Source organism: Panthera uncia, assembly GCF_023721935.1.
Source record: "Panthera uncia isolate 11264 chromosome E2 unlocalized genomic scaffold, Puncia_PCG_1.0 HiC_scaffold_20, whole genome shotgun sequence".
Taxonomy (NCBI): Eukaryota; Metazoa; Chordata; class Mammalia; order Carnivora; family Felidae; genus Panthera; species Panthera uncia.
Window position 1 is genome coordinate 8151323 of NW_026057589.1, and position 16191 is coordinate 8167513.

General features: G+C 45.7%; 1 protein-coding gene across 12 annotated transcripts in view; it reads left to right on the plus strand.

Annotated features, from left to right (window-relative positions):
* The window catches only part of PRMT7 (protein arginine methyltransferase 7), a 46967-nt gene that overhangs the window by 24823 nt on the left and 5953 nt on the right, over positions 1-16191 (plus strand). For 6 of the 12 annotated variants that reach the window (XM_049622908.1, XM_049622906.1, XM_049622905.1 and 3 more), the window contains 9 exons: positions 3241-3353; positions 7369-7610; positions 7835-8015; positions 11500-11627; positions 12064-12199; positions 13167-13250; positions 14063-14110; positions 14393-14539; positions 14730-14819. In XM_049622908.1, coding sequence (XP_049478865.1) covers positions 3241-3353; positions 7369-7610; positions 7835-8015; positions 11500-11627; positions 12064-12199; positions 13167-13250; positions 14063-14110; positions 14393-14539; positions 14730-14819 — 1169 coding nt within the window. The remainder of the gene's footprint in view (positions 1-3240; positions 3354-7368; positions 7611-7834; positions 8016-11499; positions 11628-12063; positions 12200-13166; positions 13251-14062; positions 14111-14392; positions 14540-14729; positions 14820-16191) is intronic. The other 6 variants (XM_049622911.1, XM_049622912.1, XM_049622910.1 and 3 more) reach the window with 5 other exon arrangements.

Sequence of the window (16191 nt, forward strand, 5' to 3'; positions counted from 1 at the left end):
TCTTGGGGGTGGGTAGGGGCAAAATTGCCCTCTGTTGAAAACCAGTGTTCCTTCTTCTTCTTCTTCTTTTTTTTTTTTTTTTTTAATGTTTATTATTTTTCAGAGAGAGCATGAGTAGGGGAAGGACAGAGAGAGAGAGGGAGACAGAATATGAAGCAGGCTCTAGGTTCTGAGCTGTTTGAGAGCCAGATGCAGGGCTCAAACTCATGGACCAAGAGAACATGACCTCAGCCAAAGTCAGATTCTTAACCGACTGAGCCACCCAGGCGCCCCTGTTTTAAGACTACCTTGGTCACACTAGCAAAGCATGGCTTTTCTGGGGTCTCTGCTTAGTGTCTGGTGCTGGCTGATTGGAACTAGAATGTTTCCCAGTCCTCTGTGAGCTCTGGAAATTATTCAATTTCTAGCTCTATGGTCGTCCTTTGCCAGACTTTCTATATTCTTCTGTATGTGTGAATATATTCAACAAGAGGCTTCGGGGGAGTCCTGTGCAGATTTCGGAAGCCTGCTTTTTGTGTAACATCCTCTCTGGTCCCCGCCCCCAGTGGTGAGCCCCAGCCACCTGCCCTCTCTCAGCTTCAGTTGCTATCTCTTTGCCTCAGCAAGATTGCTACGTTCTGCCTGACATCGTGCTTTTTGTACAGCATCTGGAAACTACCTACTGGCAGAAAGCCATAGCAGTTGCAAGGGTCACTTTGTTTCTCTTCTTAGAGAACAAATTTGTTTCCTCTTATTCAACATCTGAAAACACTTGTTTCATATATTTTATCTAGTTTTCTAGTTGAGTACAGTGGGTGGGTAAGTTTGATCCCAAGTACTCCACAGGTAACTTGGGGAGCAACATTTGTCCATCTAGTCATGTGGCAAAGACATACAAGGCACTGGGGTAACCACCCTCCTCGGGTTCCCACTGCACCCTCCTGTATTAGCACTCACATGCTAGATACCAGGCTCTTCAAGAGTATTTATTGAGATTCAGTGGGTCATAAAACTTTGTTTATTTGAAGCGAATTGAATAATAAATCATTTTAAGTTACAAAACTGGTTTAAAAATTATTCAGGAGGTAGAATTGGCAGGGCTTGGTGACTGATTGGATGTAAGATGACAGGGAGGAATCAAGAATTCAGCCAATGTTTGCTGGTTGTTGTGGGTGCTAGGTGTTGTTCTAGGCATTGGGGTAAAATGGCAAGCAGAGCAGGTAGGGTCTCTGCTCTCCTGGAGCTGACAAATGATGCCCTGGTTTCAGGGCTGTGTGACCGGTGGTGCCATCCACTGAGGCAGAAGCATCGGAGGGAGAAGCAGTTGTGTAGGGGTTGGGTGCAGTTTGGGATAATATATTTCCGTTCGAGTTTGGCATGATATCAGAAATGTGGGCAGTGCCATTCAGGAGGGCAGTCTCTGTGCCAAGAGACAGATGTTTCTTGTCAGCCACCTTTCATGGCATACTGCCATTGAGCACAAGGGTACTTCATAGAAAGTAGATACCTGGGTGGCCCAGTCAGTTGAGTGTCCTACTCTTAATTTCAGCTCAGGTCATGATCTCACAGGTTCCTGGGATGGAGCCCTGCCTTGGGCTCTGTGCTGAGAATGCAGAGCCTACTTGGGATTTTCTCTCTCCCTCTCTGTCCCTTGCTCTTGAGCATGTGTGCACAAGAAAGGAAAGAAAGGAAAGCTTTTACCTTTGCTGTGCTACCACCATATCTCATTACTCTTTTTTTTTTTTTTTTTTAAACGTTTATTTATTTTTGAGACAGAGACAGAGCATGAACAGGGGGGGAGCAGAGAGAGAGGGAGACACAGAATCCGAAACAGGCTCCAGGCTCTGAGCTGTCAGCACAGAGCCCGACGCGGGGCTGGAACTCATGGACCGTGAGATCATGACCTGAGCCCAAGTCAGACGCTTAACCGACCAAGCCACACAGGCGCCCCTCATTACTCTTGTTTTAAAGATGGTCAGCACTGAAGGTTCAAGGCTAGAAAGTGGGATCCAGCCTAGGTCTCCATGACTTCAGGTTTTCTCTACCTCACCCTCCTTTGAGCTTCCTAAATGCTTCTCTTTCCTTGTGTTATCCATGAGACTTGTCTTCTGTCTCTTGGCTCATTAAAAATTGTAATTGTAGAAGTAACATTACATTACATGATGGAGGTTTGAGAAATAGATTCAGCAAAAAGATCTTCCCTAATCCTAGTATTCTAAAACAACTATTATTTGGGGGATTGATTGGTAGCAAGAAATTAACTTAATTAAGGAGGATTTAGTAGAAGGAACTGGGGATTCTGAATCCTGGATCTTGTAGTGTCATTGGAATCATGCAATCTCTCTTGCTTTGGTTTTTTTCTCTCTGTGCAGCCTAGAAATAGAAGTACCAGCATTCATGAGCACCTGAGTGGCTCATTCACTTAAGCTTCCTACTCTTGATTTCAGTTTAGGTCATGATCTTATGGTTCATGGGTTCAAGCCCCAAGGTTGGGCTTCATGCTCATAGCATGGAGCCTGCTCGGGATTTCTCTCTCTCCCCCTCTCTCTGCCACTCCCCCATTCGTGCGCGTGCGCGCTCTCTCTCTCTCTCTCTCTCTCTCAAAAATAAATAAAAAATAAACTTAAAAAGTAGAAGTATTAAGTTTTTGTTTTTCAAATCATTGTTGTTAACATATTAATAGTTTATTTAATTGTTAATTTGTATCTCTCCAATTGCTAATAAGAATGATACATTTTTGGGGTGCCTGGGTGTCTCAGTTGGTTAAGCACCTGACTCTTGATCTCAGGGTCAGGAGTTCAGGCCTTGTGTTGGGGTCCACACTGGGCATGGGGCCTACTTTAAAAATAAATAAATAAATAAATAAATAACATTTTCCATATAATTGATCGATTGATTTTTCTGTTTTGAATTGTCTATTTGTATTTTTGCCTGGTTTTCTTTTTGGGTATTTATAGCTTTCTTATCAGTTCTGCAAGTCCCTTGCAATATTAAATGTACAGAAAAATTGAAAGAGTGGTGTAGTGGACACTTACATTCTCTTAAGCAAGACTTATCAGTTGCTGGTATTTTGATGTGTATATGTACATCGAAATGGGCTCTTTGGTGAGCCATTGGAAAGTTAGTTGCATGACACTATTGAATTCTTCGGTATATGTATATGCTTTCAATTTAGTGATCTGTTAACCTTTTATCTTTCACGTATTTGTTGTAAATATTTTTTTGACCCCTTGCTTCTGGCTCTTTGTTCATGTTTCTTAGATGGTGACATGCCATGCCGTGCCAATATCCTGATAACGGAGTTGTTTGATACGGAACTGATTGGAGAGGGAGCGCTGCCTTCCTATGAACATGCACACAGGCATCTCGTGCAGGTAGGGAATCAAGGACCTCACTCGCACATATTGCTGTGATCTCAGCCAGCTCACACAGGTCTCATTGATACAATGTGCTCTGCACAGCCTGAGCCCTCAGTACTTCTCTGTACACCTTAGGGTGCCCTTCATTCCTGCAAGACTCTGGTTCTTCTCAATTAGGACTTCTGGATCTCTTATCAGGTCTTCGTAGGCTAGAGTCAAAAGGCAAGAAACTGTGTTTCACTTCAATTCAATTCAGCAAACATTCTTTGAATGTCACCTGTGTATAAGGTGTTCTAGCATCCAGGGAGAAATATCAGACATCCTTCTTGTTTCTAAGATCCACCGTCAGTGACAGTAAAGACTGGATGGGCCAAATGGAGAGGCAGACAGAAGCACCACTGACATTTGTTTTAGGACTGGATGGGGTCTGGGATCAGGAGATGAGGTCATGTGTAGAGATGGTGGAATTTGGAAAGGAACTGAGAAGAGAGAGAGGTATCCCAGGTAGAGGACCTATTTGGTAGGTCAGTGAGAACACCACACTGAGTGGGCTTGTGAGCTAATGGTGGAGAGTGGGGGAGAGAGGGTGGAAGGCCTTGAATGCGAAACCATTCCAGGTAGAAGAATTTGGGTAGTGATAATCGTTGACAGTTTTGGGGGAAGGGAGAAGCGTGTTGAAAGTGTTATCTCAGCGATGTTGGTCTTTTTTTTATGGACATAAGCTTCCCCAGAGGCAAAAGCCAGGTGGGGAGGTATGAGTGTCTGCTTCTTTTGCTGCCACCTGTCCTGTGGGAACCATCCAGGTGAGCCTGCAACTGTCCCAGTCTGGGGCCCTCTTTGGGGATTCTTGGTGTTCGCACAATGAAGAATGTGGCTCCTTCCAGGGCAATTGGGGCCATAGTCCACCTTACTCACAGGTCAGCATGTGATGGTGATTGTTCCACAGATCCCTACGCTGTGTGAGATGTCTCATTGTCTCCAAAATGTGAAATCTTTTTCTAGTAATGTTAGTAGTAATTATTGCTGTTTCTTCACATTAAAACCATCAGCTAAAGCAAAACAAAACAAAACAAAAACTATCAACTAGATGAATCCCTGAAACAGAGAATGAGGATGTTAGAATTATGTTAGTGTTGCCCAATTGGTCTTTTCTCTAATTCATTTAATAATTATGAGTTGTGCAGGCAGCCATCTGCAGTTTCCTTTCTCAGCTGACCTGTGCAGCTAGGTGTCCATTGTCTGGGGGTATTTTTTTTTTTTTTAATGTTTGTTTATTTATTTATTTATTTATTTTTTTTTTTAAATTTTTTTTTTTTTCAACGTTTTTAAATTTATTTTTGGGACAGAGAGAGACATAGCATGAACGGGGGAGGGGCAGAGAGAGAGGGAGACACAGAATCGGAAACAGGCTCCAGGCTCCGAGTCATCAGCCCAGAGCCTGACGCGGGGCTCGAACTCACGGACCATGAGATCGTGACCTGGCTGAAGTCGGACGCTTAACCGACTGCGCCACCCAGGCGACCCAATGTTTGTTTATTTTTAATGTTTATTTTGAGAGGGAGTGAGCAAGTAGGGGGAGGGACAGAGAGAGAGGAGAGAAAGAATCCCAAACAGGCTCCATGCTGTCAGCACAGAGCCCGATGTGTGGCTCGATCCCGCAAACTGTGAGATCATGACCTGAGCCGAAACCAAGAATCAGATGCTTAACTGACTGAGCCACCCGGGTGCCCCTCCACTGTCTGTTCTAATTGCTGTCCCCATCTGTCCACCTTGTTTCTGAGCTTGAAAGAGTTATGGCTTTACACAAAGGCTTCCATTGCTCTGTCCCTCTTCCTGCCTTGTTGAGGGTCATGGAACTAGGATGCTGGCATGTCTGACAGGTAGTCCATCTGGTGTCCATGTGGTGATGAATGACCCAGTGATTATTCTGAGAAGGTAAATTTATCAAGTGCCTTCATTTTTCTGGGCTCCTTTTTTGAGTACCAGGAATATGAAGGTGCATTCCCAGACAGGCAGGTAGGTGAGCAGGTTATCCCAGTACAGTTAGAGTTATGCTCAGATGGTCAGTGGGGTGAGATCCTGTTCTCTCTGGTAGGGTATGATGGGGAGCATGAAGGGAGATAAAGCTTGAGCTGAGTCTGTCTTCAAGAGTCATCAAGTATTGGCCTGGCAGACGAGGGTATTCTCAGTAGAAGAGGTCAGCATGCACAAAGATGTGAAGAAGAGCTGGTACAGGGCGAGTTGTTGGCATTATGGGTAGTGTGGGAGGCAGGGCTACATTCAGATGGGCCCCTGTGCTCCAGAAGGCAGTGTGGTACCACAGGAGGGGATTGACATTGGATTCATGCAGGCAGGCATTTGGAGAGCAGTTGAGGTATAAGATCAGAGGTAGGAAGACTGATTGGAAGGTGGTTGGGGTCATCCAGGCCCTGAGGCTGAGACGGGCCTCAGCTGAGACCAGGGAAATGGGCCTGGAGAGGTAGACTTGGGGAGGAGGAAGGTGGTCAAGGACTTGGTAATTACTTAGATGTGGAGACATTGAGGATGATGCCAGGGTTTGGGGCTAGGTGATTAGATTGGATGTTGGTGTTCCCTACTGAATGGGAGGAGGACCAGACCTGGGAAGGAGGGGGAGAGGTGAAGGTGATTTGTTTGGTTTAGACAGAGTTTGAGCTATCTGAGGGTCAGCCAAATGGAGTGGACCAGAAGGCTTTTGGACACGTGGTATTTGGTAAACGAAATACCAAATTTCCCTGGCTGAGCTCCCTCAGGGGAGAGTATGTGGAGGGAGAGAAAGGTGGGCCCAGACCAGGTCTGGAGTTCTCTCTGAAGGATGAACAGGGGAAGTTCAGCCTTCTGAAGGAGACAGAGGGGGAGAACAGTACTTCTCATCAGGGGTCATGCTTGGAGACATTTTCATTGTTACAACTGAGATGGGGATGCTATTGGCATCCTTGTGGATAGAGGCCAAGGTGTTGATAAACATGGTATGATGCACAAAACAGCCCCATACCAAAGGATCATCTGGCCCAAGAGGTCACTAGTACTAAGGTAGAGAAACCCTATGCCTGTCATTTCCCTCCAGTAGTAGCTGTGTCTTCCTCATGGCTGGGCCCCTGGTGCCTGGTGCGTAGAGGCTGTCAGGTGAAAGAATGGGGTAGGAGGGAAACTGGATGAGGTGTTTCAGCCAAAACCAAACAAGGGAAGCAATTGGCAGTGCCCAGTGAGGCCAGGAGATTAGGTCATCTGAGGGTGGACACTTGTCCATTGGGCTGTGCAATAAGGTTCTGGCATCTGGGTGAGAGCTGTACCTAAGAGAAACTCTGAGCCCAGTGCCAGAATTACTGCTTCGCAGGAAGTCTTGGACTTTTTCTTCAAAATTGATGTGGGAGTTAATCAGCATGATAACAATTAAGGGTTATTTTTGAAGTATTTAAAAGTGTCATGTAGCCAGGAATTTATCTGACATAAATCATTTTAGATATAGCATGTATTCTTTTTGAAATGTGGTTCCTTTTTTCTCCTTTCCCAAGGACATTAGGCCAAAAACAGTTCACTGTTCTGATAGTGGTAAGGCGTTAGATGCTGCTCAACTGACCTGATATTAAGGAACAAACCCTCTCCCTTTCCCTCTCCCCCTCCCCCCTCCCCCCCTCTCTCCCTCTCTCCCTCCCCCCCCCCCCCACTCCCCACTCCTTCTCTCCTCTTCTCTCTTTTTTTTTCTTGAGAGAGACAGAGAGTGCAAGCAGGGGAGAGGGGCGCGCTCGGGGGAGAGGCAGAGAGAGAGAGTGGGAGAGAGAATCCTAGGCAGGCTCCATGCTCAGTGTGGAGCCCCACACAGGGCTCAATTCCAAGATCCTGCGATTATGACCTGAGCTGAAATCAAGAGTCTAATGCTCAACTGACTGAGCATGAGCCACTTAGGCATGCCTAGAACAAACCTCTTTTGATCCATGAGGATTACTGTGGGTTTATTTTCTGATAATATACTGGTTTGTTTTTTCTTCTTTTGTTTTTTTAACAAACTTAGGAAAACTGTGAGGCAGTGCCTCACAGAGCAACTGTCTATGCTCAGCTGGTGGAGTCCAGGAGGATGTGGTCGTGGAATAAGCTCTTTCCTATCCCTGTGCATACCAGCTGTGGAGAGCAGGTCATCGTCCCCCCCTTGGAACTGGAGAGGTGCCCTGGTGCACCCTCTGTCTATGACATTCAGTTGAACCAAGTGTCATCCGCTGACTTCACTGTCCTCAGTGATGTGCTGCCTATGTTCAGGTACCACGAAACCACCCCAGCTGACGGCGCTTTAAGATATTTGGTGGAATTGGGGTCTTTAGAAGTTCTTCATGAGTGAGAAGGAAACCTAGCTGAGGTCACCTGCTTCTGAAGGCAGGAGTCCATTGCAGACAAGTCCCATTGCTAGTGATGTCACCATAAAAGCTTAAAAATAGAGTGTGTGGGCTTAAAATATGCTTAAGTTCTTGCATATTCTTCCACAGTGTGGACTTCAGCAAGCAAGTCAGTAGCTCAGCAGCCTGCCACAGCCGGCAGTTTGAACCTGTGGCATCTGGTCGAGCTCAGGTGGTTCTCTCTTGGTGGGACATTGAAATGGACCCTGAGGGGAAGATTAAGTGCAGCATGGCCCCCTTCTGGGCACACTCAGACCCAGAGGAGCTACAGGTAAGAGATAATACCTGAGCACATTTTCATGTAAATCAGGAAACTTACCCACTTCTGGTTGTGGGAAAGTAACGTGTTGAACCTTAGATTCACAAGAATTTAGAGACCGGAGGGGCTATGTCAGAATCAATGTCAGAGAAGAGTTAAACAAACAAACAAAAATCCCCAAAAGGCAAGGCTACCTATCATAATAAGATATAAAATAGATCTCTCAGCTGAATTCAGGCAGCAGCCACAGAGGGGGCCTTGGGGAAACTTTGATGTGCTGGCTCTCCCAAGTCCTAGCACAGCTACTCTCAGAGCCCACACCCCTTGCCCTCGAGTAATCCCAGGGAGTCTCACATCAAGTTGGAATGGAGGACTACAGTCTGTCTGCAGACTTATTTTCTGCGTGGCCTCAAAATCTAGCTTTTCTAAAAAAAAAACGGGTACCTTTTCTAGCTCAATTGAAAGTGGGTGAGGACGTGAACTACAGAAAAGGAAATGCAGAGTACTGTTTAACATGTGAAAAGCTGTTCAGCCTCACTCATAAGAGCAATGCACATGTAAACTGCAGTGAGACATGATTTTCCACCTGTTAGTGATGAAGTTCAGGAAATTTGGTAATGCACTGTCGGGAGAGCTGTGGGGACAACCGGCCAGTGAGCATCAGAGCTTCCATGGAGCACAAGGAGGCCTAATCTGTCATCAGAGGAAGGATGCCACTTCCAGACATTTAGGTTCTGGACAGATTGGTGTCTGTGTATAATGACGTGTGCTGGGATACTCACTGCAGCCCTGATGTAATAGAAAAGACTGGAACAACCCAGAAGCCACCAGTAGGGGACTGCATCCTTACTGATGCTAAGAGAGGCAGCTCTCTTATCACTGATGGAGAATAATCTCTAGGATGATCATTAAGTGAAACAAAAATAGAGGTGCTGAACAGTGTGTGCTATGCCAACGTTGGTATCAATAAAAATAAGATGTATGTGTTTATGAGTGTCTATGTGTGGTGGGTGTATATAAGAATATATTTGGAAGAATCTACATAAATTGGTAAAAATGGTTGCTTCTGGGAAGGGGGCTAGATGTTAGGGGTGAAAAGCAAACTTACTTTTTACTCCATGACCTTTTTATATCTTTTGAATTTTCTCTCAAGTGCACGTGTTGTCCACCCCTTATATGCACACCTAAAGAGAAAAAAAGTGGGAAAGGTGCCTGTTCAGGGCCAAGGAATCAAGCCTTCCTTTTCCGCCTGGGAGGCCCTGGGGCACCATCCTCTCTCTGTGTTTTTTTGTCCTGTTAACCATTTGCTGGGCACTGGGTTTATCTTGATTGCTCATCTGCTAGTTCTAGTGTGACTTCTAAGGATGACCTTAGCCGCTCCCCTGCTCTCTGAGTTACTGCTTAGGCCAAAGGGTCATGACTGCTACAGGATTGGTCCCCTTCCCCCTCCCGGGCCTTTGAGGTCCCTCTTCTCCTTTCTGCCCTCCACTTGTCTGGCATTGGGCGTGTGTGACTCCAAAGAGTGTGTATGAACTTCCTCGGCATATCCTGGTCCTCTGCAGGCTCAGGGTGTATTTGGGGGTGGGAGGAGGGCGTGGGTCAGAATTCTCCTACAGAATTGAGGTTGACGTTGGGCTGTTTTCTTTCCCTTTCGGAGTGTGAGGATACAAATTAGCATAAGAATGTGAAATGCTAATGATATTATTTGCATATCTTTAAAGTGCTACTATGTATATTTTCTCCTTGAATTCCCATGGAAGACTTGCTGCTTAACCACACACTGCCCAAACTGAGACTGAGACCCAACCCAGTGAGTGATTGGAGCAGGGCCTTCTATCTAGGCGGCAGTAGTGGATGCTTGTCCCCAGGTCTCCTGACATTGTGTCCTTCCTTTACCAGTGTTTTGTACAGTTTGTGCCCTTTGTTTACCAGTGGTGGCCTGTGGACTGTTAGAAATGTGAAGAGCTGCTTGCTAATGGATTTCTCTCTTGACTTCACTAAACTGCTCTTGGTTTGAAATATATTCAGTTTGTCTCACCTTGGTCAGTGGGTTCTGTCAGCAGACCTTTAGCTTAAGAACCTGGGAGGCTGGCGTGTTGAGAAGGACTTGAGGATGATCAGGGAGCATTATGGGAGCCCGGGAGGGGTCGGGGACGGCTTCTTTTGTCTTTGGGTCAATTTGCATAGTAAGGAATGAACTACAGGTTTTGGAGAATCTGTTTTTCCTCCTTGTGTTTCCTTATTCTACAGTGTGTCTAGTTACATTGTCATTTTCTAGCTTTTATGTTCAAATAGACATCTTAGATACCTGGGGCTGTCATTCACCTGCGTTTTAGTTAGATCCAAATCTGGGTAGGGCGGAATGCTTCCTGAGAAGTAAGGCTGGTGTCAGCCTCATTTGCGTCTGCGCCCAGCAGTGATGGAGTCTCCCAGGGGCCAAGTTTTTCTTAGTTCCTGGTGATGACAGAGAATGAGTACACACGCTTGTGTCATCAGAATTGAGCCAGGCATCCACTTTTTAGGACAGTTCTTTCTTTTTAAAAAAGAAGCTTAAAGGTTAAGAGAGTAATAAACCTTGTGTAAAACAAAAATGAATCCAAAGTCACTCAGGGTTCCTGTCACTGCTAAGAACTCCCTTCCTTTGATCTCTTTCCATATGCACAGATTTTGTCAGTGCTGACTTCTGGTTTCATGCTGCACTAGTCATGATAGTTACCATTGTCAGTGTCTGTGAATATTCTGAATAAGATTTTGTAGACCCATTTCTGAGCTGCTGGACATTTGGTCCAGTTTTTGCTAGTATAAATCTGTAATATGGGTGTTCCTGAGAATATAGCTTTTTTTCCTTTTTTGTTTGCATTTTCTTAGCATAGAATCCTGTATGTGGGGTTTGTAGTGTCAAAAAGGATCAACACAGCGTATTAAGTTGACTCCGGATCATTGTATACCATGTTTCACAATTTAGAGTATTCAGGTCTTTAAAAAATGTTTAATTCAAAAGAATAAACAGAACAAAACCTTTCTGTACTATTTCCCCAACTTTTTATTTTGAAAAATTCGAAATCCATAGAATAAATGAAAATAAACATTGAGATGCCCTTTACTTAAATGTAACAGTTATTTGCATTTGCCATGTTTGCTTTCTCTCCCCCTTCCCTCTCTGTCTTCCTTTGTGTGTGTGCACACACGTGAGGTGGAGGCATGCACATGTGCACACACATACACACACATGACAGGGAGGCTGGAGTCCCCTCTCCTAAACCCTTCTGGAAGACTGCTTCCCTGGGCGGTATACTTGAAGCCAGCAAGCCTTCAGGACATGAACCTCTCTGACTTGAGAATCTTCTTATTTATCTCTGTGGCAAGAGTAGTCATCTGTAGTCCACAGCATGGTCTCCCTGCAAGCTGATTTTTGGCTTAGATTTTGGCTCCTGGATTAGAGACGTTGCTCTTTTTGCAACTTGGGGACAGCTGATATCTCTGTTCCCTGTTTCAGTGGCGGGACCACTGGATGCAGTGTGTGTACTTCCTGCCACAAGAAGAGCCTGTTGTCCAAGGCTCAAGCATCTACCTGGTAGCGCACCATGATGACTATTGTGTATGGTACAGCCTCCAGAGGACCAGGTATGCCCCAAGTCTTGTGGCGGGGGGAAGCACTGGGCCTGTGATACTGTGTACTTAACGTAAGTTCACCTTATAAACAGTGTAGTGGCACAAGTGGGCATGCTTGTGTCTGAACAGAATAAAACAAGAGCAAGAGTTTGTAAGTAGATGTGTTAGTGCCCATTGGCATGTTCTTAGAAGAGACTGCCCTGGTTGCAGGGCCCCTGTTTGGGGGAGACATGAATGAGAAGTCTCGGATTGGGGGACCCTCCAACCTCTAATGCCTACTTGAAAGCCAGTTCCTGGACTCATGCCCTCTAGAGGATGTGGGTGTGCCCACCATGGCTTGTTTCAGTTTTAGTGGGGCAGATCCCTGTGCCCATCTCTGTGCCATGCCTTCATGCTTGCTGGTGTCTAGCAGGTTATGCTCATCATGTGTGTCTATTTCCTGGCCTAGCCCTGAAAAGGACAGGAGAGTCTATCCAGCACGCCCCGTGTGTGACTGCCAAGCTCACCTGCTCTGGAACCGGCCTCGGTTTGGAGAGATCAACGATCAGGACAGAACTGATCAATACATCCAGGCTCTGCGGACAGTAAGTGTCCAGCCCTTTGGGTGGTTATAGTCAAGAAGGAGTTTGTAGCATGGGCCTCAGGTCATTGCTTGCTTATAATATGCAGGTTTTGATTTCTGTACTACCTGGCTTTTGGGTGGGCACTCAGATAGTAGCCAGGAAGCATGTTACTAGACTTTGTGAGGGCTTGTTCTCTGCTGTCCTGTGAGAACCTCTGCCTGGGAGCCTTACCTCAGCCGCTGCCATTTTCCCTCTAGACACTTTGCCTTTGTGGTCACTAGTAGTTCCTATGGATAATCCCAGTGGATTCAGCCACCCCATTCTTCCTTTCATCTGCTGCATTGTTTCTAAAATTTTCTAAAATATGAGTCTGATTATGTAACTCTCCTGCCTGAAACCTTTGCTCCCTGCTGCATGTAGCAGGAGTCTCTCAGCTCAGGACTATACAAAGGGTTTAGAGAAGTGTCTTTTGGACCTCTTGGAGTTGTATGCAGAAATATGTGTGCACATATGTACATGCATGCATTTTGGCACGAGGGAAGATCCCAGCCATCTAAAGTTTCTCTCAAAGGGATCTATGACCTATAAAGTAATCCCTGCCTTTGGCAAGTCACTCAAAAGCCCAAGCTGTCTGTTCTGTGACCAGAGAGGGAAGAGGCTTATGGTAAACTGAGAGATGGCCTCTAGCAAGTGGGGCAGGTCTTCAGGTGGGCCTTGTAGGACAGCTTGGGGATAGTCTCTCCTGACAGGTCTGGGTAGGGAGAGGTGGGTGAGGTGGTTGCATTGGAGGGTGGGGGCTGCTTACTGCCTACAAGGCAAGCACAAGTCTGGGGCTACAAGAAGATCCAGCTGGGTATTGAGGGGTAGATTCAATGATCACAGAGTGAGTTAATGGGGCTAGGAGAAAGGAAGTGTTTCTGTCAGTTTTCCAACAAGAATTTCTTGACCTGCTATAAGAAAAAGTATTGAGGTTGTTATTTTCCTGCAGGTACTGAAGCCAGACAGTGTCTGCCTGTGCGTCAGTGACGGCAGTCTGCTCTCCTTGTTGGCCCATCACCTTGGGGCAGAGCAGGTACCAGACCGCATTCTGCCAGCTTCCTGAGGGCAGCTCTTGAGTTTGAATATTACATGGTCTGGGTACACAGTTCTGTGACTAAAGGCCTTTGCAAGTGCAGCTGCCATGCATGTGGGGGCTTTGGGGTTTATTGCCTCCGTGTGCAGGCAGGAGTCAGGCTGTAGCTATTCCCATATAGCTGCAGCTCCAGTGTCTGAGTGCACCTTGCATCAGTGCAGAAAGTAGGTGCTGTCTCAGTGGGTAGTGAGCACAGGTAGACTTGGTTAGGTGGTACATTCCGCCTTGGAATTATCTTGTTGGGTTTTAACCTTTTTTTTTTTTTTTTTTTTTAATTTTTTTAAACTTTTATTTAGAGGGAAAGAGAGAGAAGGGGAGGGGCAGAGAGCAGGGCGGCGGGTCGGGGGACAGAGGATCCAAAGTGGGCTGTGCGCTGAACAGCAGAGAGCCTGATGTGGGGCTCGAATTCACAAACCACAAAATCGTGATCTGAGCCGAAGTTGGACACTCAACCAGCTGAGCCACCTAGGTGCCCCAGTTTTAATCTTTAATTTCTTCTTTTTTAATGTTACTTTGAGAGAGAGAGAGAACAAGAACGAGTGGGGGAAGGGCAGAGAGAGGGGGAGACAGAGAATCTCTAGCAGACTCCATGCTCAGCTCAGACCCCCGATGCAGGGCTCCAACTCACAACCATGAAATCATGACCTGGGCCGAAATCAGGAGTCAGATGCTTAACCAGCTGAGCCGCCCAGACGCCCGTTAATTTAATTTCTTTGTCAAATGAATCTCTAATAGCATCGTATTCTTTTTAGGTATTTACAGTAGAGAGCTCAGCAGCTTCTTATAGACTGATGAAAAAAGTAAGTGACTGTTGTTACTAAACTATCGGGTGGGGAGGCAGGTCAGGGGCCTGCCTTGCTGAGTCTGGGATTGATTGCTCTGATGCTGTCTCGGCAGTAAGGGAGCTGGTGAGAGTTCCCACCTTGAGAGCCGGTGTAGAAGTCTTCTGGGGCTGTCACTGAATAGCAGCAAACATTTAGACTCTATTTTTTATGGCTTTTCTCCTCGCTTCACATAAAACTAAAAAAGCTACAATCTTTGCAGTGATATAACTGAATTTATGATTTGTTTTTGGGACCTAGTGCCCAGGGAGTCAACACTCACAAGCTGACCTGACTGATTGGTTCCATGATGGTATTTCTTCCCTTGGCCATCGATTGGTTTTGATTTCCTTTCTGAAGGAAACTACCAGAACTACAAGCCTATTGCTAAGTCCTGCTGATACGTCTGTAAGAGAAATTTCTTTTGCTGTTACAACATTTTGCTTGGTGCACAGGATGCCCCTGGAGGAGAGGATTTTCACAAAGCAGATAAAAGTGGTGCTTAGAACAATTTGGCCAGAAAACTGCAAGCATACAAAACAACTTTGAGGTGTTTTTTCTGGACAAAAACAATACTTTCATTTTTCTTCCTCATAAGATTTTCAAGGCTAATCACTTGGAAGATAAAATTAATATAATAGAGAAACGGCCTGAATTGTTAACATCTGCAGACTTGGAGGGTAAAAAGGTGAGTGGCAGGGGCTCTGCATTTGCATGGACAGCACAGCACCGAGATGGCCTGCATCCCCCTTCTCTTCTCAGGCCATGCAGTGGGTCCCATACCTAACTCAGCCCCTGTGGGAATGTGGTGAGGCATTGCATAGATGTCTGGTCTGCAAATACATGAGCTACTCTGAACTCTGACCGATCTCTGCTCCTTCCGAGTGAGGACAGAATGGTTCTGTTAGGATGAATAGCCGCCTGTTGTGGCCTCTCTGCCTTATCCCTTTACAGTGCTCCAGCTCCCGTTCACTCCTGTTATTTTGGTTCACTTTTCACCGTTCTGCTTACTTCCTGCCACCTCGGCAGTTGATCTTCTGTCCCCTACGGTTGGTCTTGTCACACAACCCACCCACCACCCGTTGCCTCTAAAACTACTCCCACCCCTTAGTAACCTGAGATGTAAACACAGTCTTCTGCTGCCTTTCCTCTCACTGGCCCCCTGGGCCCTCATGACTCAGGGGCCTCTCCCTTCTCAACACATTTCTTTTTAGGGCCTTAAGAGACTGCTTTTTCCAGGTTTTTCTCTTATTTTTCTAGCTGCTCTTCCTGAGCTTTTCATGGGTTTCTCTTCCTTCACTTGATCCTTCCATAGCAGTCTTTGATGGTTTCTCCATGTCTGTTCTCTCCTCTCCCTCTGTGTCTCCTCTCTCTCTAAGTGATCATGTCCTTTCCCATAAGGGAATCTTTGGCCTCCAAAGCTGGGTCTGCAAATCTCTCAGGTCCAAGTGCCCACTGGATGCTTTCCTTGCATATCCTGCAGGCCCTTCAAGCTGGAATCCATCACCTTTCTTCACCAGCTTTTTAACAGCTTTACTGAGATGTAATTGACATACCATAAAATTAACCCATTTCAAGTGTACGGTGATTTTTTAATAAATTTTTAGAGATGTACAACTATCACACATTCTAGTTTTAGAGTGTTTCCATCACCCAGCCCCTAGCCCCAGGCAAGCACTGATCTGGTTTCTTTGTATCCATTTGTCTTTTTTGGGCATTTCATATAAATGGAGTAGAACGATACATGGTTTTTAGTGTTGGGCTTCTTTCACTAGTCACACCTTTCAGGTTCATCCGTGTTGTAGAATGTGCCAGTATTTTATTCCGTTTTAATCCTGAATAATATGCCATGTCACATTTTGTTTATCCGTTTACCTGTTGGTGGATATTTGGATTGTTTCTTCTCCTTCTCTCTTCTCCTTCTCTCTTCTCCTTCTCTCTTTCTCTCTCTTCTTTCTCTCTTCTCCTTCTCTCTTCTCTTTCTCTCTTCTCCTTCTCTCTTCTCTTTCTCTCTTCTCTCTTCTTCTCTTCTCTTCTTCTTTTAATGTTTGTTTATTTTT